Genomic DNA, 25,082 nt, shown 5'->3' on the forward strand with positions numbered 1-25,082 from the left:
ACAAAGATAAACTCAAAATAGATAAAAGACCTCAACGTGAGACAGGAATCCATCAGAATCCTAGAGGAGAACATAGGCAGTAATCTCTTTGATATCAGCCACAGCAACTTCTTTCAAGATATGTCTCCAAAGGCAAAGGAAACAAAAGCGAAAATAAACTTTTGGGACTTCATCAAAATCAAAAGCTTCTGCACAGCAAAGGAAACAGTCAAAAAAAAACAAAGAGGCAACCCACGGAATGGGAGAAGATATTTGCAAATGACAGTACAGACAAAAGGTTGATATCTAGGATCTATAATGAACTCCTCAAACTCAACACACACGAAACAGGCAAACATATCAAAAAATGGGCAGAAGATATGAACAGACACTTCTTCAATCAAGACATACAAATGGCTATCAGACACATGAAAAAATGTTCATCATCATTAGCCTTCAGGGAGATTCAAATTAAAACCACATTGAGATATCACCTTACACCAGTTAGAATGGCCAAAATTAACAAAACAGGAAACAATATGTGTTGGAGAGGATGTGGAAAAAGGGGAACCCTCTTACACTGTTGGTGGGAATGCAAGTTGGTGCAGCCTCCTTGGAGAACAGTGTGGAGATTTCTCAAGAAATTAAAAATAGAGCTTCCCTATGACCCTGCAATTGCACTCCTGGGTATTTACCCCAAAGATACAGATGTCGTGAAAAGAAGGGCTATCTGTACCCCAATGTTTATAGCAGCAATGGCCACGGTCGCCAAACTATGGAAAGAACCAAGATGCCCTTCAACGGATGAATGGATAAGGAAGATGTGGTCCATATACACTGTGGAGTATGATGCCTCCATCAGAAAGGATGAATACCCAACTTTTGTAGCAACATGGACGGGACTGGAAGAGATTATGCTGAGTGAAATTAGTCAAGCAGAGAGAGTCAATTATATGGTTTCACTTATTTGTGAAGCATAACAAATAGCATGGAGGACAAGGGGTGTTAGAGAGGAGAAGGGAGTTGGGGTAAACTGGAAGGGGAGGTGAACCATGAGAGACTATGGACTCTGAAAAACAATCTGAGGGGTTTGAAGTGGCGGGGGGGTGGGAGGTTGGGGTACCAGGTGGTGGGTATTATAGAGGGCACGGATTGCATGGAGCTCTGGGTGTGGTGAAAAAATAATGAATACTGTTTTTCTGAAAATAAATAAAATGGAAAAACAAAGATGTGATATATATATATATATATATATTTATATATATATATATGCAATGGAATACTATGCAGCCGTCAAAAGAAATGAAATCTTGCCATTTGCGATGATGTGGATGGAACCAGAGGGTATTATGCTAAGCAAAATAAGTCAATCGGAGAAAGACAATTATCATATGATCTCCCTGATATGAGGAAGTTGAGAGGCAACATGGGGGGTTTGGGGGTAGGAAAAGAATAAATGAAAACAAGATGGCATCGGGAGGGAGACAAACCATGAGTCTCTTAATCTCACAAAACAAACTGAGGGGCTGCTGGGGTGAGGAGGGTAGGGAGAGGGTGGTGGGGTTATGGACATTGGGGAAGGTATGTACTATGGTGAGTGCTGTGAAGTGTGTAAACCTGGCGATTCACAGACCTGTACCCCTGGGGCTAATAATACATTATATGTTAATAAAAAATTTTTAAAATTAATAACAAAATGTTTTGTTTATACTGATGTGAAGAATGGAGGGTAAACAGAGTAGGAAGATAGTCTTCCTGAATGAAAGAATGAATGGCAAAAAAAAAAGAAAGAAAAAGAAAAAAAGAATGAATGTCAATCAGAATTCATTGCCCATGGTCAATCCCAGAATGAAATACATTTCTAGGAAATGCTGATTTGAGAAGGCTGGTTCCCATTTGGGTGTAACTTATTCTATGTTTATACAGCTCTCTGCTCTTTACAAAGTGCTTTCACATTCCTAATACTGGTAGTACTGTAACAAACAGGAAAGGACAGTGACATGTAGATGAGAACAAAATAGAAACTCTTGGAAGCAAAAGAGCATGACTCAAGAAGGGGAATTCCTGTTGTCCTAAGAGGACTGTAGGTGTATAAAAATGCCTTACCTATGCCAGTCAAGAACCTTCTTTCACATTCAGCGTTTCTACTCCCTCCAAGAAGAGTATCAACACTGAAGCAGCGGCAACACCGGCGAAAGACAAACATGAGTGTGAAGGGCATGGTTATAGCCTTGACTGTGATAGTCTGTGCTACAGTTGTTCAAGGTATATGGTACCTTTTATTTCTTAGCTTATAAATTCATTTTCTAATGCTTCAAATGTCTTTGTTTCATCTTTTCTTAAAAGGTTTAGGAAATTTTTATTTAATCTCAGACATTAGAAGTTACTACTGCTTTGACAGACAATGTCTGAAGTGTTTAAGGTACTAGAAATGATTATTGAAGCTAGAATTGATAAACTTCATGGAGTTTTTTATTTGGCTACAATATCTGGCAAGAGTCTTTAGCAATAGTTTTAAATATCTGTTAACAAGATTTTATGTGAGATAATATTATTAGCTTTCTGGATATATTCTTGAGCATGGAAACGAGGGAGATTATCTTAATCTCCAATAACTTTTCATGCTTCCTTTTATTCTTTAGTGGTTTACAAATTTAAAGAGAGAATCAACATGTTACTTATGTTCCTTTCCCAGTAACAGCGCTATCTGACAGATTGCTATCAAGTGCTATCTGACAGACTGCTATCTTTATCCTTAATGAGAACCCTGCTCACATTCTTCACCAGAATTATAAACTACAATCATCTGTTGCAAACGGAACTATTAGTAACTGATGCTGTGATCTGTTTTAGGCTTCCCGATGTTCAAGGGGGGACGCTGTCTTTGCATAGGCCCTGGAGTAAAAGCAGTGAAAGTGGCAGATATTGAGAAAGCAACCATAATTTACCCGAGTAACAGCTGTGACAAAATAGAAGTGATGTAAGTAATGAACTTGCTAAAGAGGACAGTGGTGGGAAGCTTTTTTGTTTTTGTTTTGCTTATGTTTTTCCAACCAAAATTTAAAACTATTTTGGATCTTCCCTTAACAGTATCAACCTTAAAGCACGTAAAGGACAAAGATGCCTAAATCCCAAATCGAAGCAAGCAAGCATTATAATCAAGGTAGGGTATCAGATTACTGGTATTTTATAATTAATTTTAACCAAGACAGATCTTTTGAGAAAACAGACTTGAAGAAAATATTTTTCTGCTAGGATTTTGTGTGAAGCATTTTGATAAGAGGGCTTTGATTTCACTAACATTCTTTTTCTGCCAGAAGTTTTTACATGTCAACTTAATCACTGGGAAACAAGAACAGCACAATGCCAAAAAAACCTCTCATTTTCTCATTTCAGAAAATTCAAAGAATGAATTTTTTAAAACATCAAATTGTATGAAGTCCTGGGGAAAGAGGATTTGAAAACCTAGAACAAGTTTAACCATGACAACTAAAGTGATAAGAATTCCACAGTAAGAAACGGATTTTCTTCCTGCCTGTTGCAAAGTACATTCATTCACTTCTACGTCAGCAAACCTCAGAAATCTGGTAGTTAGAACTATTCTTTTGTGTCCAAGACAATATTTCTGTATCTAGAAGTTATGTGTTTGTACATGATCTATCCTGCCATATTACAACTTTCACTTACAATGGAGATATTAACATTATTACTGGAGTCAAGACTGTATGATTCGAATGCATCCGTGTGTGTAATAAACATTCCCCAAATAATTTTTAATGCAAATCCACACTTTTCCCCAAAAATAACAGCACATATATGTTCTTACGTATATTACCATTTTATGAAAAGGCTGTAATTCATGAAATGTACTATGAAAAAAATTATAAGCTAAGGAAACAGATAAGACTATAAATATTCCATAACTGAATTAGTAGTTCTGGCTTTAATTTTATTTTTTTTAGCAACTTTTTTTTCATTGAGATTTTGTTGTGGTGGCTTGGTTTTATTTATTTATTTCTTAAGTCAGCTCCACACTGGGAGCCTAACACAGGGCTTGAATTCCCAACCCTGAGATCAAGACTTGAGCTGAGACGAAGAGCCGGACGGACACTCAACCGACTGAGCCACCCATGTACCCCTTTCACTGAGATGTGCAATAGGGATATGTGTGTTTACTGTGCATTTTGGTTTTATATATACTTAAAAATTGTAGCAATAATTTGGATACATTTTAACTTAAATATAAAACACTTTTGTCTACCAAAAAATGTTGAAAAATGAGTATATGCATATGTCTGGCAATCACCTCTACTTTCTGGGGTTTTCTTTTTTTAATTTAAATTCCAGTTATAGTTAATATACAGTGTGATAGTAGTTTCAGGTGTAGAATTCAGGTGGCTTCAACACTTAAATACAACACCTGGGTGCTCATCAGAAGTATCCTCCTTAATCTCCATCATCTATTTAACCCATTTTTCCTCACACCTACCTCCCCTTGGTAACTATCAGTTTGTTCTCTATGGTTAAGACATTGTTTCTTGGGACGCCTGGGTGGCTCAGTTGGTTGGACGACTGCCTTCGGCTCAGGGCGTGATCCTGGAGTCCCGGGATCGAGTCCCACATCAGGCTCCCAGCTCCGTGGGGAGTCTGCTTCGCTCTCTGACCTTCTCCTCGCTCATGCTCTCTCTCACTGTCTCTCTCTCTCAAATAAATAAATAATCTTTAAAAAAAAAAAAAAAGACATTGTTTCTTGGGGGGCACCTGGGTGGCTCAGTGGGTTAAAGCCTCTGCCTTTGGCTCAGGTCATGATCCCAGGGTCCTGGGATCGAGCCCTGCATTGGGCTCTCTGCTCTGCAGGGAGCCTGCTTCCTCCTCTCTCTCTGTGTCTCTCTCTCTCCCTGCCTCTCTGCCTACTTGTGATCTCTGTCAAATAAATAAATAAAATCTTAAAAAAAAAACCTTATCCTCATGGAGGACAAGGGGCGTTAGAGAGGAGTAGGGAATTTGGGTAAATTGGAAGGGGAGGTGAACTATGAGAGACTATGGACTCTGAAAAACAATCTGAGGGGTTTGAAGTGGCGGGGGGTGGGAGGTTGGGGTACCAGGTGGTGGGTATTATAGAGGGCACAGCTTGCATGGAGCACTGGGTGTGGTGAAAAAATAATGAATACTGTTTTTCTGAAAATAAATAAATTGGAAAAAAAAAAACCTTAAAAAAAAACTTTGTTTCTTGGTTTGTCTTCCCCTCCCCCATATTCATCTGTTTTGTTTCTTAAGTTCTACATATAAGTGGAATTTATGGTACTTGTCTTTCTCTGACTGACTTATTTCACTCAGTGTAATAATATTTTCTAGCTCCATCCAAGTCATTGCAAATGGCAAGATTTCATTCTTTTTCATCGCTGAGTAGTATTTCATTTTTTATATATATAAATATCACAGTATTTCAGTGTGTGTGTGTGTGTGTATACATCACATCTTCTTTATACTTTCAGTAATCAGTGGATATTTAGGCTCTTTCCATAATTTGGCATTTGACGAAGTATAACAACCATTCATGATAAAAACCCTCAACAAAGTAGGATTAGCAGGAACATACTTCAACATAATGAAGGCAATATACAAAAAAAAAAACCTATGGCTAATATCATCCTCAATGGGGAAGAACTAAGAGCTTTTTGTCTGTGGTAGGAAAAAGCCAGGGATATACACTCTCACCACTACTATTTAACATCGTCCTGGAAATGCTAGCCACAGCAGTAAGACAACAAAAAGAAATAAAAGGCATCCAAGTTGGCAAGGAGGAAGCCAAACTTTCACTATTTGCAGAGGACATGATACTCTATATAGAAAACCTGAAAGACTTCACCAAAAAATCGCTAAAATTGATACACATATTTCAGTGAATTCACAGGGAATAAAATCAATATACAGAATTTTTTTGTTGCATTTCTATACACCAATAATAAAACAGCAGAAAGGGAAATTAGGAAATCAATCCCATTTACAATCGCACCAAAAACCGTAAGATCTCTAGGATTAAACCTAACCAAGAGGTTAAAGATTTGTACTCCAGGATTCTTTTTCTTAGAAAAACACATAATCTACTTTTTAGTCATGCCTACACCATGAAATTTGGTGTTACCTAGATAATTTTAACTTGAAAAAAATCAAAATCGTTTTCTTGTAGTAAAATATCACAAACTTTCTTAAAACAGAAACAATATGCTTTCTAAAAATTGAGATGCCTTTAACAATTTTAACTTGTATTTCAAGAAATAAACAGCTACCTGTCATCACACAGAATTGTTTAGAAATATATTTTAATGGGTAATTGTGAAAGACAGTGGTCTTTTTTTAAAGGGGTCTTCTTAGGTCCCAAACCCCTTCTTACTCAGGGAAAATTCCTTATTACGGGAATCTGGGTTGGAGGTCAAAAGAGAAAAACCAAAGGAAGGAGATCTCCCAGGCAGCCAGAGCAAGGTCTTAGCAGGACCACTCCTACCCTAGACTTTGAACTCCAGCTGGCACTACCAAGATGTTATCAGTTTAAAAAAAAAAAAAAAAGGTATTTAAAGTGGCAGTAGTAGTAGTATAAATCTTAGATTTGTGGCTTCCTAACACATATTCCTGTAGCATGACTATGGCTAGTCCTTCCGGTAACCAGCTCTCTCGCGGTTTTTCCATTTTCTAAGCCCGATTCTTCAGTCTTCCTACAGATTCTTCAACTAACAAATTCCTTTTCTTTTGAAGCTAACCAGTCAGTGTTGGTTTCTCTGTATGAAACCAAAAATCTTAGCTGATTTAGCACTTTATATAGATACTTAGATATTTGTTTATTTAAAAACAGAAAAGAGGGGCACCTACATAGTTCAAATGGTTGGACATCTGCCTTTGGCTCAGTTCATAAAGTCCAGGTCTCAGGATCGAGCCCCCCACTGTGCTCCCAGCTCAGCGGGGAGTCTTCTCCCTCTGCCTCTCCCCACTGCTTGTGCTCTCAATCTCTTTTTCAAATGAATAAAATCTTTTCTTAAAAAGCAATTTTAACATATCATTTGTGCATCTTTCCCATGGATACCAGAGCCAGCCATAAAGCAGATCAGAGAATGGACAGATAAGTAAATAGCAGAGCAGGGTATCTGGCTCCAAACAGGCCCTCTTACTGACTGGCTTTCTGACTGGTGCCTATAAGCAATAATGAGATGTCAACTATTATCCAAGGTATTTGTATATAAGCCTATATAATTTATATCACAAATTATAGTATGTTATAATATAGATATATAGTATAAAGACAAAGTAAAGACATAGAGCATAAATATATATTTTATATATCACTAACTTACATAAACTTCCATAGGAAATGAAACTTCTATATAAATACCTAGGATGGTTTTAAGACCTAGTATTTTACTATTGGTCATTTCTTTTTTTAATAATATCTTTAAAAATTCATTGAGTTAGAACTACATGATAAATTTGGTTCTTTCAGAAAAGTAGTATAGACCAGCACACTATTATTGAGTAGATAACATATATTTAAATTTCTTCATGGCAAAATAAGCATATTAAAAAATAAATAAACTTGAGCCAAGATTCTTCCCACCTCAGTACCTTTGCAAATACTATTCCTTCTGCTTATTTTTTCACTTAACTAATGCCTACCAATCACTTAGATCTCAGCTTAAATGACATTTTCAACAGGATGTCATGCGTGAAACCACCCCTTCAATCTCAGACTAGATATCCTATTTATTTCTTTTTGTAACACTGTCTTCTTTTCTATTACACTATTTATTGCAACTATAACTGTAAAAATTCTTCCTCTGCTTTATATCTACTCTCCCTCCCACAAGTACAAACTCGATAAGAAAGCCATTTTAACAAGGGGTTTTAGACAGGAGAAGGGAGTTGGGGTAAATTGGAAGGGGAGGTGAACCACGAGAGACTATGGACTCTGAAAAACAATCTGAGGGGTTTGAAGTGGCGGGGGGGGTGGGAGGTTGGGGTACCAGGTGGTGGGTATTATAGAGGGCACGGCTTGCATGGAGCACTGGGTGTGGTGAAAAAATAATGAATACTGTTTTTCTAAAAATAAATAAATTGGGGGAAAAAAAGTATACAATTCAGTGGCTTTAAGGGCACTCACAGTGCTATACAATCATCACTATGCTCTAAAGTTCTAACCCTTTTTTACTACCCAGACAGAAGCTGTGTACCCATTTAGCAGTCCCTCCTTATTATCTTCTCTCAGCGCCTGACAACCACTAACCTGTTTCTGTTTCTATGGGTTTCTAGATAATTCATATAAGTGGAATCTAGATATTCTAGATAATTCATATTCTAGATAATTCATATAAATGGAATCATACATATGTTACCTTTTGTGTTTGGTTTCTTTTACTTAGCATCTTCTCCCACCCACCACAAAGTTTTGGTTTATTTTAGAGAGCGAGCGAGAGAGACAAACAGCACAAGTGGCGGGGCGGGGGCGCCAAAATGAAGAGTTGAACACTTAACTGATTGAGCCACCCAGGAGCCCCTTAGCATCTTATTTTTGGGGTTAATCTGTATTGTAGCCTGTGTCAGTATTTTGTTTCTTTTTATGGCTAAATAGTATTCTATTGTGAATATACACCACATTTTCTTTAGCCATTTATTGTTTGATGGGTATCTGGGTGTTTCTACCTTTCAGCTATTGTGAATAGTGCTGTCTGAACATTTGTGTGCAAGTTTATGTTTGAATAACTGTTTTCATTTCTTTTAGCTACAGACCTAGGGGTGGGATTGAAGGGTTGTATGGTAATGCTGTTCAACTTACTCCCCTTACTTTCCAAACCAGTGTTACCTGAAATGTGGGACAATACCAGCAGGCTCACTGATAATAACATTTAATATTAGTTTAATTAGTCTCATTTTAATTTTAATACCCCTTGTTAAATCATGGAAAGTCTCATTTTGGTATTAGTATGGTTTTCAACCACCTTATCAACAATGTTCATCTCTCTTTGACAAACAGAGAAGACCTAAGGTTTTGAAATTTGGCACACAATAACATCTAGCTGGAATTTAGTATTTGTTCATTGTGTTTCCTTTTATTGTTACATTTTATTTCTATAGCAGGTGATACTGATTTCACATATAGCAGTGAAAATTTGCCTTTTTATGTAAATGTAAGTAAAATAAAGGCAATACACAGATTTGACAAAATACGAAGATTGATCAGAAAATGTGGTAAAAAGTTATGAAGATGGTATTAGAATCACATGAAGTTTACTAAATACAGACCTGGATTATGAAAAAATATTTCTTTTCCCAGTCTTGCCCAATTCAAGTCAACCTTGTGTCCCATTCCCAGAATTTAGAATAACTGGATGGCTCAATCTTCTATTGTTGAACATTTCTTTTTTTTTTAAGATTTTATTTATTTATTTGACAGAGATCACAAGTAGGCAGAGAGGCAGGCAGAGAGAGAGAGGAGGAAGCAGGCTCCCTGCTGAGCAGAGAGCCCGATGCGGGACTCGATCCCGGGACCCCGAGATCATGACCTGAGCCGAAGGCAGCGGCTTAACCCACTGAGCCACCCAGGTGCCCTTATTCTTGAACATTTCTTGAATCTCCACTTTATAAAGAGTAAAACTCAAGGCTGTTTAGATGGACTTTTTAAGTCCTTTGTACCTTCACTTCAAACCAATTAGTTTCTGTTGCCAGTCATTCTATTCTCAAATATTTTGAGAGTCTCATGTGCCCGGCACTTTACTGTGAATTAGGACTAAAACGGCTTTCTTTTTTTTTTTTTTTTTTTCAATTTATTTATTTTCAGAAAAACAGTATTCATTATTTTTTCACCACACCCAGTGCTCCATGCAAGCCGTGCCCTCTATAATACCCACCACCTGGTACCCCAACCTCCCACCCCCCCGCCTCTTCAAACCCCTCAGATTGTTTTTCAGAGTCCATAGTCTCTCGTGGTTCACCTCCCCTTCCAATTTACCCCAACTCCCTTCATTAGCCCTCAGGGAGATTCAAATTAAAACCACATTGAGATATCACCTTACACCAGTTAGAATGGCCAAAATTAACAAAACAGGAAACAGCATGTGTTGGAGAGGATGTGGAGAAAGGGGAACCCTCTTACACTGCTGGTGGGAATGCAAGCTGGTGCAGCCTCTTTGGAGAACTGTGTGGAGATTCCTCAAGAAATTAAAAATAGAGCTTCCCTATGACCCTGCCATTGCACTCCTGGGTATTTACCCCAAAGATACAGATGTCGTGAAAAGAAGGGCCATCTGTACCCCAATGTTTATAGCAGCAATGGCCACGGTCGCCAAACTATGGAAAGAACCAAGATGCCCTTCAACGGACGAATGGATAAGGAAGATGTGGTCCATATACACTATGGAGTATGATGCCTCCATCAGAAAGGATGAATACCCAACTTTTGTAGCAACATGGATGGGACTGGAAGAGATTATGCTGAGTGAAATTAGTCAAGCAGAGAGAGCCAATTATCATATGGTTTCACTTATTTGTGAATTGTATACTTTTAAGTGGTTAAAATGTTAACCTTTATGTGTGCTTTATCATGATAGAAAAAATAAGGGCTAAACTGAAGTAATAAGGGTGAAAACAATTATGACGAAATTACATTGCTGAAAGAAAATCATTAAGACTTAGTGACAGATTAGATGCGAAGGCTGAAGCTGAGGAAAGGAATTAAGGAAAAAGCTAAGGATCTGAATCTGAAATGAAAGCAAAGCAGGGAATCAGGAAAAGCTGAGATTTCGATGTTTAAAAGATTAATACTGTCACTAACACAAACAGGGAAATCAGGGGAAGATACGGTTTAGCGAAGAAAACTGTAGGTTGGGATATATATATATTTAAAGATGTTATTTATTTGAGGACAGAGAGAGAAGGAGCAGGGGGAGGGACAGAGGGAGCAGGAGAAGCAGACTCCCCACTGTGCAGGGAGTGGACTTAGGGGTTGATCCTGGAACTCCAGGATGATGAGCTGAGCCAAAGGCAGATGCTTAACCCACTGAGCCACCCAGGCCCCACAGTAGGTTGAGTTTTAACTATATATAACCTGAGATACCAAATACTTACAGTGATTTAGAAATTCAGAACTGAGCAGAGAAATTCAGAACTGTTTCCTCTAATTAACTAAAAGGAGCTTATAAATGGGATAATTTTGCATAACAGTCCTAGAAAAGATTATAATTATGCTTGGCTATTGAGTATGTACTAAATATATCCACATAGAATTAATATACTTCTTTATTATATGTTTTTACTGCTTTAAATTTTGTTCAGCTCTGGTTTTCTCTGATACCTTCTAAAATGCAAAGCTGGTATTTTCCTTTTAAAATCTTTCAACCTGGGGCACCTGGGTGGCTCAGTGGGTTAAGCCTCTGCCTTCAGCTCAGGTCATGATCTCAGGGTCCTGGGATCAAGACCCACATCAGGCTCTCTTCTCTGCAGGGAGCCTGCTTCCCCCCCTCTCTCTGCCTGCCTCTCTGCCTACTTGTGATCTCTGTCAAATAAATAAAATCTTTTTAAAAAAATCTTCCAACAACTTCTCACTGCCTTCTGTATAAAGTATGCACTGCTTAGTCTATCTTTATAAAATGCTGCTGTTACCTCCTTAAACTCTCTAATCCCATCGTACTCAATTATTTGTCACTTCCGGGCTATTTTCTCTCTGAAATGCCCTTCTCCTTCATCTACTTGTCCAACACCTACTCGTTTTTCCATACTCTGTTCAAGAGTTACCTGCCATAGGAGCATAGAGGAAGGAAGGGAAAAATAAAGCAAGACGAAATCAGAGAGGAAGACAAACCATAAAAAACTCTTAATCATAGGAAACAAACTTAAGGTTGCTGGAGGGAGGAGGGCAGGGCAACTGGGTGATGGACAGTAAGGAGAACACATGATGTAATCACCATTGTGTATTATATAACACTGATGAATCACTGACCTCTACCTCTGAAACTAATAATACATTATACATTAATTAATTGAATTTAAATAAAAAAAAGACTTCTGAGAATGGCTAAGTTTTTGGCATGAATTTTTTTCTGTATTACAGGAAAACCTGAAGTATTATTAAGGAAATTAATTTTCAATATTACATTATCCAAGACATTGCTTTCTTGCTGTTTTTGTATACAATTAATTTTTTAAAAGAAGAAAATATTTCAAATATATCTTGGGATGTGAAACTCTCAAAATTAAGGCTTACACTGTCCCAAAAATACATTTTGATAGAAAGAGGTGAATTGGTCAGTAACATAATTTAAAACTGGTGTATTAGAAGAATCATTTTCTAAGAAATAAGAATTATTCTCTGAATTCACAAGAAAAAAAAGTTACCTGCCCTTTTTCTTTCCTAAGCCAACCCACACATGCACATTTCAAAATACACCACTCCTACCTCTACTATAACACATCATTCTTACCTGCTTACAATGCCTTCCTCTCCTAAGAGATTCTAAGACTCCTTTCAGTAATCATGGGATACTTTGATGATTTGAGTGTCCACTGCTAGCTGTCATTTATTCTACAATATTTGCTTTTTCAGGACTAAGATCATATCATATTTACTTGAATTCTTGTAGCACCCATGCTATTAAAATAAAACTCTTGGTGCCTGGAGCACCAGAAATCAAAAGGTTTTCACTAGATTCTGCACAAAGTGGTCTTCTAGTTGCATAGTAAGTAATCTTAACATTTGTATAGCTGGTAAATGTTGTATTGAACAATGTTCTTAGAAAATTCAAAGATGCTTCAAATACTTGTTTTTCTAAGTTATATTGAAAATCTTGTGAATCATCTGCATTGTCATTATTATTCTGTTTTTTATTTTGTTTTAAAATATAAGTTCAGGGGCACCTGAGTGGTTCAGTGGGTTAAGCCTCTGCCTTCAGTTCAGGGTCCTGGGATCAAGCCCCACATCGGGCTCTCTGCTCAGTGGGAAGCCTGCTTCCCTCTCTCTCTCTGCCTGCCTTTCTGCCTACTAGTGATCTCTCTCTGTCAATTAAATAATAAATAAAAAAAATAATAATAAATATATATAAGCTCAGAGGTGTCTGAGTGCCTCAGCCAGTTAAGTGTCTGCCTTCAGCTCAGGTCATGATCCCAGGGTCCTAGCATGGAGACCCTGTCGTCTCCCTGCTCAGCGGGGAGTCTGCTTCTCCCTCTCCCTCTGCCTGCCACTCTGCCTACTTGTGCTCTGTCAAGCAAAAAAAATTTTTTAATCTTTTTAAAAAATAATAAAAATTTATATATAATATATAATACATTTATTATAAAGTATTACTATATATATATATATATATATATATATATATATATATAGGACCATAGTTTCCAACAGGTGATGCCACCACCCTCATCCCCTAGGGGGTCCTTTACTTTTGTTTTTTTTTAGGATTTATTTATTTATTTGAGCGAGAGAACACAAGCAGGGAAGAAGAGCAGAGAGAGAGAGAGTAGCAGACCCCCTCACTGAGCTGGGAGCCCCATGTGGGCTCAATCCTAGGACATGGGGATCATGACCTGAGCCTGAGCCAAAGACAGATACTGAGCCACCCAGGCACCCCACTCCCCAGGTCTTTGAGATATTGCAGGAAGTCTATAAAGTCAAAATATAAATAAATCTTAAAAAATAGTTATTTTAGAGAGAGTACGCAAGCATGAGTGGAGGGAGAGCAAGAGAAAGAGACTCAGACTCCCCAATATGGAGCCCAACATGGGCTTGATCTCACAACCCTGAGATCATGATCTGAGCTAAAATCAAGGGTAGGATGATTAATCAACTGAGCCACACAGGCACCCAAAAAGTCAAAACTATTTTCATGGTAATATTAAGGCATTATTTGTCTTCTTTAGTCTCATTCTCTCATGAGTTTCCCAGGGGCTACCTGGCATATAATAGTACAACAATTAAATGCATAAATAAATATGAGAATCTAGCTATATTCTATTAAAGCCAGACATTGCAGACTTTAAAGAGATTTGCAAAAATATAAAACAATGTTACTCTTTTCACTATTTTTTTTGGAAAATACAATTATTTTTCATGAAAATGTTATTTCTGTTAATATGGAATGAGCTTGGGCGCCTGGGTGGCTCAGTGGGTTAAAGCCTCTGCTTTCGGCTCAGGTCATGATCCCAGGGTCCTGGGATCGAGGCCCGCATCGGGCTCTCTGCTCTGCAGGGAGCCTGCTTCCTCCTCTCTCTCTGCCTGCCTCTCTGCTACTTGTGATCTCTGTCTGTCAAATAAATAAATAAAAATCTTTAGGGTTGGGAGAAGGGGGGTAGGGTTATGGACATTGGGGAGGGTATGTGCTTTTGGGTAAATTGGAAGGGGAGGTGAACCATGAGAGACTATGGACTCTGAAAAACAATCTGAGGGGTTTGAAGTGGTGGGGGGGTGGGAGGTTGGGGTACCAGGTGGTGGGTATTATAGAGGGCACATCTTGCATGGAGCACTGGGTGTGGTGAAAAAATAATGAATACTGTTTTTCTGAAAATAAATAAATTGGAAAAAGAAAAAAAAATCTTTAAAAAAAAATATAGAATGAGCTTATCTCTAGGTTCCAATAACATTCTTTCCTTGCTTTGCCACTTTTTGAGATACGAACTTCCCACCAATGCCCTCAGCATACCATGTTGATTCTTTTAGTCTTGCACACACCTTCATGAAATCCTTTTTAGAATTCCAGCTGAGTGCACTCTCAGTTTTCTTCTAGGTCCTTGTGTGATACTCTTCATGATCCTGGGTCAAACAGATTCATCAAGAAAACTGTTTCTTCCTGAGGACAACCGAGGCTACTAATTTCAGATGACCAGGTATGCTGATTTGTTGGTTGATGTCATAGATTTTGTCACTAGAGGCTCATAAAAGCAATTTGCAGAGGCAGTACAGTAAAGTGGTTATGAGACTCTGGAATTAGATTGCCTAAATGGCAATCCTCCCATAGAATCTTATTTTGGCTTATTATAGAACAGGTACAGATTTCCTCCACTTTCTGAAAGCAGAGCATTCCTGTGAAATCTTCCGTAAGTTAAAATGTCATAAAGCAAAGAAATAATTACTATTGATTTATGTGGGAAAATTTTTGAGAGTTCCCAGACCCCAAAAATAACCTCTCTTAGGCTTTTCAGATACCTTAGGATGCATCCTGCTAACAAATGCCCAAAATAAATTAAGATGAAGGACAGATGTTCACAGACACAGTTCAAAGTTATGGCAGCCTGATGCTGAGATGCTCATTGTAGTTCCAGGGGCTGCGGCTTGGTGGGCCATGCTTGCTGTTCCAGGTGTGCACTCTCTCTGTAACGGCTCTGCAAAACAAATGCTGAACACCCTTTCACTTTTCACTTTTTTCCATAAAGGCTAAAATCCTCTTTGGATTCCTTTCAGTTCTCAAAAACAGATACTAACATGTCTTTTGTTAATAATGAAGTGGCACGCAGCACCTGGGTGGCTCAGTTGGTTAAGTGTCCAACTTCGATTCAGTTCATGATCTCAGACTCCTGGGATGGAACCATGCCTCTCTGGCTCTGTTTGTCCCTCTGCCTCGCCCCCTAGTCGTACATGTTGGCTCGTACTCTCTCTCGCTCAACTAAATAAAACCTTGAAAGAAAGAAAGAAAGAAAGAAACAAAGGGAGAGAGAGAGAAAGAGTGGCATAACACAAGCTTCCAAAATACAAGGGATACTTGTACACCTTATAAAGTGATCATTAAGATCAAATGTGATAAATTTAAGATTAAATATGAAATCTTTAAAAAACAGCACAGCCACCTTACACCAGTTAGAATGGCAAAAGTTAACAAGACAGGAACAACGAATGTTGAAGAAGATGTGGGGAAGGGGGAACTCTCTTATACTGTTGGTGGGAATGCAATTTGGTACAGCCACTTTGGAAAACAGTGTGTGGATTCCTCAAAAAATTAAAAACAGAGCTACCCTATGACCTGGCAATTGCACTACTGGGTATTTACTCAAAGATACAGATGCCTTCTATACCCCAATGTTCATAGCAGCAATGTCCACAATAGCCAAACTGTGGAAAGAGCTAAGACACCCTTCAACCCTTGAATGGATAAAGAAGATATGGTCCATATATACAACAGAGTATTACTCAGCAGTCAGAAAGGATGAATACCCAACTTTTGCATCAACATGGATGGGACTGGAGGAGATTATGCTGAGTAAAATAAGTCAAGCAGAGACAGTCAATTATCATATGGTTTCACTTACGTGTGGAACATAAGGAATAACATGGAAGACATTAGGAGAAGGAAAGGAAAAATGAATTGGGGGAAATTGGAGGGGGAGACAAACCTTAAGAGATTGTGGACTCTGAGAAACACACTGAGGGTTTTAGAGGGGAGGACGGTGTGGCGGATGGGTGAGCCTGGTGGTGGGCATTAAGGAGAGCACGTATAGCATGGAACCCCCTGGGTGCTGTACATAAACAATGAATCCTGGAACACTGCATCAAAAACTAATGATGTATTTTATGGTGACTAAAATAACATAATAAAAAAAATTCCAAAAAAAGATAGCACATCTTAGCATAAAACATATGGTATTAATTTTGATATATTATTAATAAAATAAATTCTAACACTAAGTAGTTTATTCAGGCAGTTAATACAAAAATCAGCCATCCTTCAGTTTTCTTATATTAGGAACCAAGCAAAACTACGGAGTCCCTGTATTGGGATTCACCAGTATATCTTAAACCACTATCTTCCAGCCTTCTAGAGCTATGAAGAAAAAGAGACAGAGAAAAAAAAGAAAAATGAAAGACATTAAAGAGAAAAATATAGAAAAAGCTTAAAAAAATAGAGACACAAGAGAGAAAGAGAGAGGGGGGGAAAGGGAATCAAAAAGGAAACCAATTCCCACCTTCTGTCTTCTTTGCCTATCCCCTAATTTCATCTCACACCAGCACATTTATTCAGTTTACTTTACTAATCATAGTCTTTCCATCTCTCCCTCTTCAGTTCTTTGATGTCTGGATTAACAACTCAATGACCCTCTCTGGATAGAATGTTAATTTGAACACATCAATCACTCTACTAAACCAAAATATTGCCATAATTTAACAGAGATTCTTGGAAACTCCCCAATGCTTAAGATATAAAATGACTCAGAAAAGTAGTGGCATAGTTAGGCCGCATTTCTTTGGCTCCTCTTCAAAGGAGAAATAAAGGATCTAAATCTATTTCCCTGAAGTGAGGACTTTATGGTAAATTAATTTTCTTTTTTTTTTTAAGATTTTATTTATTTATTTGACAGAGAGAAATCACAAGTAGGTGGAGAGGCAGGCAGAGAGAGAGAGAGAGAAGCAGGCTCCCTGCTGAGCAGAGAGCCCGATGCGGGACTCGATCCCAGGACCCTGAGATCATGACCTGAGCCAAAGGCAGCGGCTTAACCCACTGAGCCACCCAGGCGCCCCAGTAAATTAATTTTCTAATGAATCTCAGGTGTATAGATTTGGATTAATCATCATGTTGATGATACATACATTGTCTTCTCTGATCCATGCATGCATATACACACACATATATGTTTGTAATACCATGAAGACCCATGAATTCATGAGAACATTCACAATCACTTAAAATAAAGGTATAATTATGTTCCTTCCCTGTCGTGTTTCCTTCTCTCCTCCAACTCAGGATATAATAAATATCCCGAGTTCTGTGTTTATTATACACTTTTCTTTTAAGCTGTGGTAAAAGAAACATAACATTTTGCTATCTTTATCATTTTCAAGCATAGAGTTCAGTGGCATTAACTACATTCATATTGTTATGCAACCTCTGCTCTCTCATTTTTAAAAAAGATTTCTATAAACATACCTAAACAAAATATTAAACTTTAGTTATACTGAACATTATAAAAAGAGTAATCACTCTGTATTTAATCTCACCACTATTTTATTTGATGTGATTTTAGAAAAATTCATCTACATTTCCTGTAAACAAACAAGTCTTGCTTGTCTTTTGTCAGTTTTATTCCTGATCATTTCATGTTTTTAAATACCTATTGTTGCTACTATAAAATTTTCTTTTAAAATAACATTTTAATTATTTGTTACTGATGTAGAAAACATGATACATTGATCTTCTAGCTATCTACTTTGATCAATTCTGATATTACTTTAACACTTAGTAAATTCTTTTGGGTTTTCTATGTAGATGATCTCTACAAAGTTTTATTTCTTCCTTTCCAATTCTTATGGATTTCCCTTTCTTCTTTTTTGTTTTATTTTTCAGGCTAGGAGTTATAGCACAATGAAAATGAAGTGAAAAATGGCATCATCATCTTGTTTTTTAAATTCCCAGTATACTTTATCATAGCTAAGCCAAGTTGTCTAAACAAGGCCTTTCCGAAGAGTAAATACTGCAGGATTCCGACCCTCAGCTCTATCCAGAGACTCATATACCTATGGCTATTGAATAACAGAAACATCTGATGACACAAATAACTTCACCATCCAGAGAGAAAATACTATTTGTTGCACGTAGGAGAAAAACTAAAATCTGGCCAGAGAGCTGGCTATATTTGTGAAAATGCTGGCTGGTAAAAAATTCATTTAGACTTGTTAAAATACCCTTCTAATACTCTGTCATCTTTTAGAACAACCTTAAAGGTAGATGGATTAGGTATTACAATGAGCATCTAAATATAAGAAAACTGAACAGACACAGCTAACATCTAAGATCACAGAGCAAGTGGGAGACACCACTGTATACTGTATCTCTAGATGCCTAGCCCATCCCATCATCCCATAAACTGAAGAAAGCAGAAAACTGTATGGTCTAAAATGGATCCCAACAGAAGCTATTCTCGGATCTCCCAATCACGATGATTTTAAGGGTCTACCACCCTCTCTGCACTTTGCTCAGACTGGCTGTGAACGATGAAATGTATCAGAAATTTAAAGTGTGTAAGCAGTATTAACCAAACTTTGGCAGCTAAGGGAATCTTGTGGGAGGTTCAATCAAAACTATGAAAGGGAGGGGTGCCTGGGTGGTTCAGTAGGTTAAGCAACCAACTCTTGATCTCAGTTTAGGTCTTGATCTCAGGGTTGTGAATTCAAAAAATTCAAATTCACTGGGCATGGAGCCTACCTGGGGGAAAAAAAAAACCCACACACATACATAAACAAAAAACAAAACAAACAAGAAATCTGTGAAAAGGAAAGTTATGCCCTCCACTCCTACACCCTCCAAGGTACACTGTACATCAACTGGGGGAATTCCCAGTCTACAGAAATCACTGAACTCCTCCTGCTCACTTTTTAGGAAACTTCTTTTAAGCACACTGGTTTCTCGGAAAGCATTTCTTTTCTTGGCCCAAAACAAATCAGTCAGGGCAGACTGTTTCTTTTGGCCTGATGCCATAATTAAAAGCTTAAAGATAAACCAGCAGCATCTGAAACTGAAACTAAAGACGGAATATATCCTTAACTCTTCTTTTCTTTCAAAACTAAACTCAGATCAGTGAATACAAAGAAAAGAAGTATGCAAGAGCTTTGAAAAAATTAGAAAATAAGTTTAAGAAGAGTTGTAATTTAGCTTTAGCTTTTTATTCAAATGATTCACCTAGTATTGCCTGCGGATGTAGCAAGTAATAGTTGGCTTGCTGTTATCCCAAAAAAGATACCTTTTTTTTTTTTTTCAAATTCTTCTCCACATTGATAACATTTACAAAAGTTTCTCCCTAAAGCAAATTCCCATTTAAAGCAAGAATAGAAGGATTCTATTCTTTGATTTGATTCTATGTTTTGATTCTATGCTCACCAGACAACATTCAGGTTACTAATTCAACTTCCCAGATGCTGTGATACAGGAAAAGTATGACTTGGATACCAGACTCAATTTTCCCAGTCATTGGGAGGTCCTCATTATAAATAAATAAACTGTCTTTTTTATTTGCGTCTTAGTCTCTTGTACGTTTGGTTAACAGAATTAATTCTTTAAGAACATTAATTCTTGGGGCGCCTGGGTGGCTCAGTGGGTTGAAGCCTCTGCCTTTAGCTCAGGTCATGATCTCAGGGTCCTGGGATCAGCCCCACATTGGGCTCTCTGCTCAGCAGGGAGCCTGCTTCCCCCTCTCTCTCTGCCTGCCTCTCTGCCTGCTTGTGATCTCTGTCTGTCAAATAAATGAATAAAATCTTAAAAAAAAAAAAAAGAACATTAATTCTTTACTCTGGATGATTAGGAAAAAAATAAGAGTTTCTGGACTATAAAACTGAGAACCAGACACTACAGAATCCTAAAAAAGTATTAGCCGTCTCTGAGAGACTCTACCAATCTACCTGCCGGGTTGGCCGGCTTCCTCCTATACCATTAGTTATGACTCTTCTCTAATTGTATATGCTTTCCCTTCCTGGCCATTTGTCTAAATAGACACAACAGTGTTCATCTGAATGCTCCTGGTCCTTATGAGCACATTCTTCTATGAATATATTATTTATTGTCTGAGCCACTCATTTGGCACTGATCATACAGTTCCTTCATTGATAGTCATCGTTTCATAATTTTTGCTATTTCCAATTAGAATACGAACCATCAAGGACAAACATCAGATCATTTTCCCTGAGATTACTTTGGGTCCCAACATTATTACAAGAACAAGCGCAATTCTCCTCATTCTTCCAACACCATCTATGGCGTATACGTAATATACACTGAAAAAGATTTGCATTCTTTCATTCATTCAATGGATAATTAAAGAGAACTTCCAACAAATAATTAGGAAACTTTTTAGAAGCATCACCTTTTGTATAGTTACCCTACAGTCCTTGGAATGAAGAGCCTGGACTATACCACACTAAGAAAAGATGTATTAATTCTACTTACTTTAATCCATATTAACTCCTCAGGAAATCAGTCTTAAGTTAAACCTGGTTCCTCAAACCAGAAAAATCAATAATAACCATGTCCTAATGTACAAATACAAGCCAACAGAATTTCTTTTTGAAGATGTACAATTCTTACTTATGCTGTTTCTTCAAATCTGTATAGGTTTACCTATCTATCTATCCTCCCCATCCAATATTTACCGAATATTTCCATATGATGAAGTCTTAGAATATAGATAAGGTTCAATGACATAGATTTCGGAGCCAACGGACAAGAAAGAATTCTTGAGATGTCTTTGGTGCAAAAAACGGTGGGTTAGAGCTGCTGCCCTGGGGATGTGAGGACTGCAAATTGGGAGGAGATTAGGGATGGTGTAAGTCTCTAAGGAATTTTGGAAGCAAGGTTTCCAAGACCTTGAGGGGCTAGCGATTGTTTGGGGAAAAGGTTATTCATTACCAGTAATAAAACCTTTATGTAAGACCCTTTAGAGGTGTATCAGTGGGCCATATGCTTGGAAATGTTTGTCAACATGTATCTCAGAGGGTTTAGAGATAAATTTCCCAAAGGAATTGTTAAAGTAGACTTACAGATCCTTACAGGTTGAGGCTAAATGTCAGTCAGGCTAGGATTGCCCTTTGCCCTTAGCAAAGCCTTTAGGGGGCAATTTAGTCCCTAGAGGAATGTGACTCGGCCTTTTTCCATGGGCTTAGTTTTATACTAACAACTGAAATGTGGAAACAGTTGAGGTGTCCATCAACAAGAGAATGGATAAACCTTTTTGTGCAATGGAATACTATGCAGCAATAAAGACAAAATACGGATTCATGCAACTACACGGATGAATCTAAAACATCTGCTGGGAAAAAGAAGCCTTGCACTGAATAGCACATATTGAAATGGTCCTATTTATACGAAGTTCTAAAAAAGACAAAACAAATCTATAGTTAAAAAAATTCAGAAGACCAACAGTGTCAGGAGTAGAGGAGATGGCGTGAGGACAGACTGGCAAGTGGCATGAAGGGAGTTTCTGGAGTGTTAGTGATATTCTAGAACCTGACAAGGATTTGGATTATACAACTGTATGCATTTGTGAGATTCATTTAATAGTACAATGAAGATCTAAACATTTCTCTCTCTATATATATATATACATTTTTTTAAAGATTTTATTTATTTATTTGACAGACAGATCACATAGGCAGAGAGGCAGGCAGAGAGAGAGGAGGAAGCAGGCTCCCCGCTGAGCAGAGAGCCCGATGTGGGGCTCGATCCCAGTACCTGGGATCATGACCTGAGCTAAAGGCAGAGGCTTTAACCCACTGAGCCACTCAGGCGCCCCTATCTCTCTATACATTTTTAATAAACATTTTATATAGATATAAAATATATATATAATATAGATATTATACATATAAGATATAGGTTTATATCTATATAAAATGTATATAAAAATGTATATACACACACACACACACACATACATTTTACCTCAAAAAGAAAGAAAAAGAAGAAGAACATAGGGACGCCTGGGTGGTTCAGTTGTTAAGCATCTGCCCTCAGCTCAGGTCATGATCCTGGGGTCTTGGGATCAGGCCCCACATTGGGCTCTCTGCTCAGCAGGAAGTCTGTTTCTCCCGCTTCTTCTCCCTCTGCTCATGTATGTGTGCACTCTCTCTCTAATAAATAGAGTCTTAAAAGAAAAGGAAAACAAAAAAACTAACTCAACAGAAAGTACACTGGAATGATGGAGTAATGACCTCTGAAAATCTCCTCTGTAAAAGAAAAAAGAGCATTGGGGGAAAAAAAATCTATCAAAACCAACTTTTTTCAGAACTCTTCAAATTAGCCAAAAGTTTGCAGCAGTATGGAAAATATCTAAGACACAGCTTATCTCAGTAAGAACAGAACTCTGGGGCACTTTCCACTGCCCTGTTCTCATTCCCCTCTCCCATGCTCTACACAGCAGCCTTGAAAAATAACACAACAAAAAACCATAAAACAAGTACAAAATTTCAATAAATATGCATTTATCAATGATTATTTTGAACATAAATGAACATTCAAATCAAAAGACTCTGAATAACAAAGTAGATTTTAAAAAACCTATTTATATGCTGCCTTACAAGAGAACCATTTCAGATCTAAAGACACCTGCAGATTGAAAGTGAGAGGGCAGAGAAACATTGATCATGGAAATGGATGTCAAAAGAAAACCAGAGTATAGAGTGCCTGGGTGGCTTGGTCAGTTAAGCATCTGCCTTCGGCTCAGGTCATAATCCCAGGGCCCTGGGATCAAGCCCCACACTGTGTTCCCCCCTCAGCAGGGAGTCAGCTTCTCTCTAACCTCCCCCCCATCTCATGCTCTCTCTCTCTCAAATAAATAAGTAAATGAATTTTTAAAAAGAAAAAAAGAGAGAGTAGCAATCCTTATAACAGAACAGATTAAAACAAAAACTGTAACAAGTGACCAAAAAAGTACGCTACACAATCAAAAGAAGACAACCCAAAAAGATGACATAATTGAAAATATTTATGCACTCAGGATGGGAGAACCCAAATACATAAAGTAAATAACAACAAACGTAAAGGTAATAATCAACAGTAATACAATAGTTGGGGACTTTAACACCTCACTTACATCAATGGACAGATCATCCAAACAGGAAATCAATAAGAGAACATTTGCTCGGAATGACACACTGGACCAGATAAATTTAACATATATATGTGGAACACTGCATCCTAAAACAGCAGAATATATGTTCCTCTCAAATGCATGTGGAACATTCTCCAGGAAAGATCACATATTAGGCCACAAAACAAATCTTAATAAATTCAAAAAGATCTAAGTCATAACACACATCTTTTCTGAATACAATGCTATGAAACTAGAAATCAACCACAAGAAAAAATCTGTAAAGGGCTCAAATACATGGAAGTTAAATAACATGCTACTGAAGAATGAATGGGCCTACCAAAAAATCAAAGAAGAAATCAAAAATTACATGGAAACAAATGAAAATGAAAACACAACCATTCAAAAACCTTGGGAGCAGTTCAAAGAGGGAAGTTATCATCAATACAGACCTACATCAAGAAAAAAGAAAAAACTCAAACAACCTGACCTTATACCTAAAGAATCTAGAAAAATAACAAAATTCAAAACCAGAAAAAAAATAACAAAAATTAGAGCAGAAATAAATGATATAGGAACCAAAAGAGAAAAAAAAATAGAACAGATCATGAAACCAGCTGGTTCTTTGAACACATCAATAAAATCAATAAACCTGTAGCCACACTCAACAAAAAGAGAAAGAGAGCAGACCCAAATAAACAAAATCACTAATGAAAAAGGAGAAACAAAAACCAACACCAAAGAAATATGAACCATTTTAAGAAAATTATGAAAATTTACATGTGAAAAAACTCTACAACCTAGAAGAAATGGTATACCTGGAAACACATAACCTACCAAAACTGAATCAGGAAGAAATAGAAATTTGGTCAGATGGGTTACCAGCAATGGAACTGAAGCATAATTTAAAAAAAAAAAAAACTCCATTACTGAGCTATCAGAAAGATTAAATCCTACCATTTACATCAGGAGGAATGGAACTGGAGGGTATTATGCTGAGTAAAATATGTCAGAGAAAGACAATTATCATTATGGTTTCACTCATATGAATAATGTAAGAACCAGCAAAAAGGATCATCAGGAAAGAGAGGGAAAACAAATGGGAAGAAATCAGAGAGGGAGACAAACCATGAGAGACTTAACCATGGGAAAGAAATTAGGGGTTGCTACAGGGGGGGTGGGTGGGCGGCTGGGCTAACTGGGTGACGCATATTAAGAAGAGCACGTGATGTGATGAGCACTGGGTTTTAATATGCAACTGATGAATCTACTCAACTCTACATCTGAAATTAATGATGTTGGCTAATTGAATTAAGAAAAAAAAAAAACCTCCCAAAAAACAAAACTCTAGGACCAGATGGCCTCACAGACAAGTTCTATCACTTAAAAAAGAGTTAATACTCATTCTTCTGAATATTCAAAAAAAAAAAAAAGAAAAAAGGAGGAAGAAAAAATTCATTCTATGAGATCAGTATCATCCTGATACCAAAAACAGATAAACACACCACAAAAAAAAGAGAACCATGGGCCAATAACTCTGATGAACATAGATACAAAAATTCCTCAACAAA

The 25,082-nt window shown here is 37.4% G+C and overlaps 1 protein-coding gene across 1 annotated transcript; it reads left to right on the forward strand.

The window, feature by feature from the left end:
* Positions 1-2,051: 2,051 nt before the first annotated feature.
* CXCL11 (C-X-C motif chemokine ligand 11) lies at positions 2,052-3,965 on the forward strand. Its single transcript, XM_044224411.1, has 4 exons — positions 2,052-2,244; positions 2,833-2,959; positions 3,070-3,142; positions 3,376-3,965. The coding sequence occupies exons 1-4, from the start codon at positions 2,088-2,090 to the stop codon at positions 3,415-3,417; spliced, it is 399 nt and encodes a 132-aa protein (XP_044080346.1). The 5' UTR covers positions 2,052-2,087; the 3' UTR covers positions 3,418-3,965.
* The last annotated feature ends 21,117 nt before the right edge of the window (positions 3,966-25,082 follow it).

This window comes from Neovison vison, chromosome 11 (assembly GCF_020171115.1).
Source record: "Neovison vison isolate M4711 chromosome 11, ASM_NN_V1, whole genome shotgun sequence".
Classification (NCBI taxonomy): Eukaryota; Metazoa; Chordata; class Mammalia; order Carnivora; family Mustelidae; genus Neogale; species Neogale vison.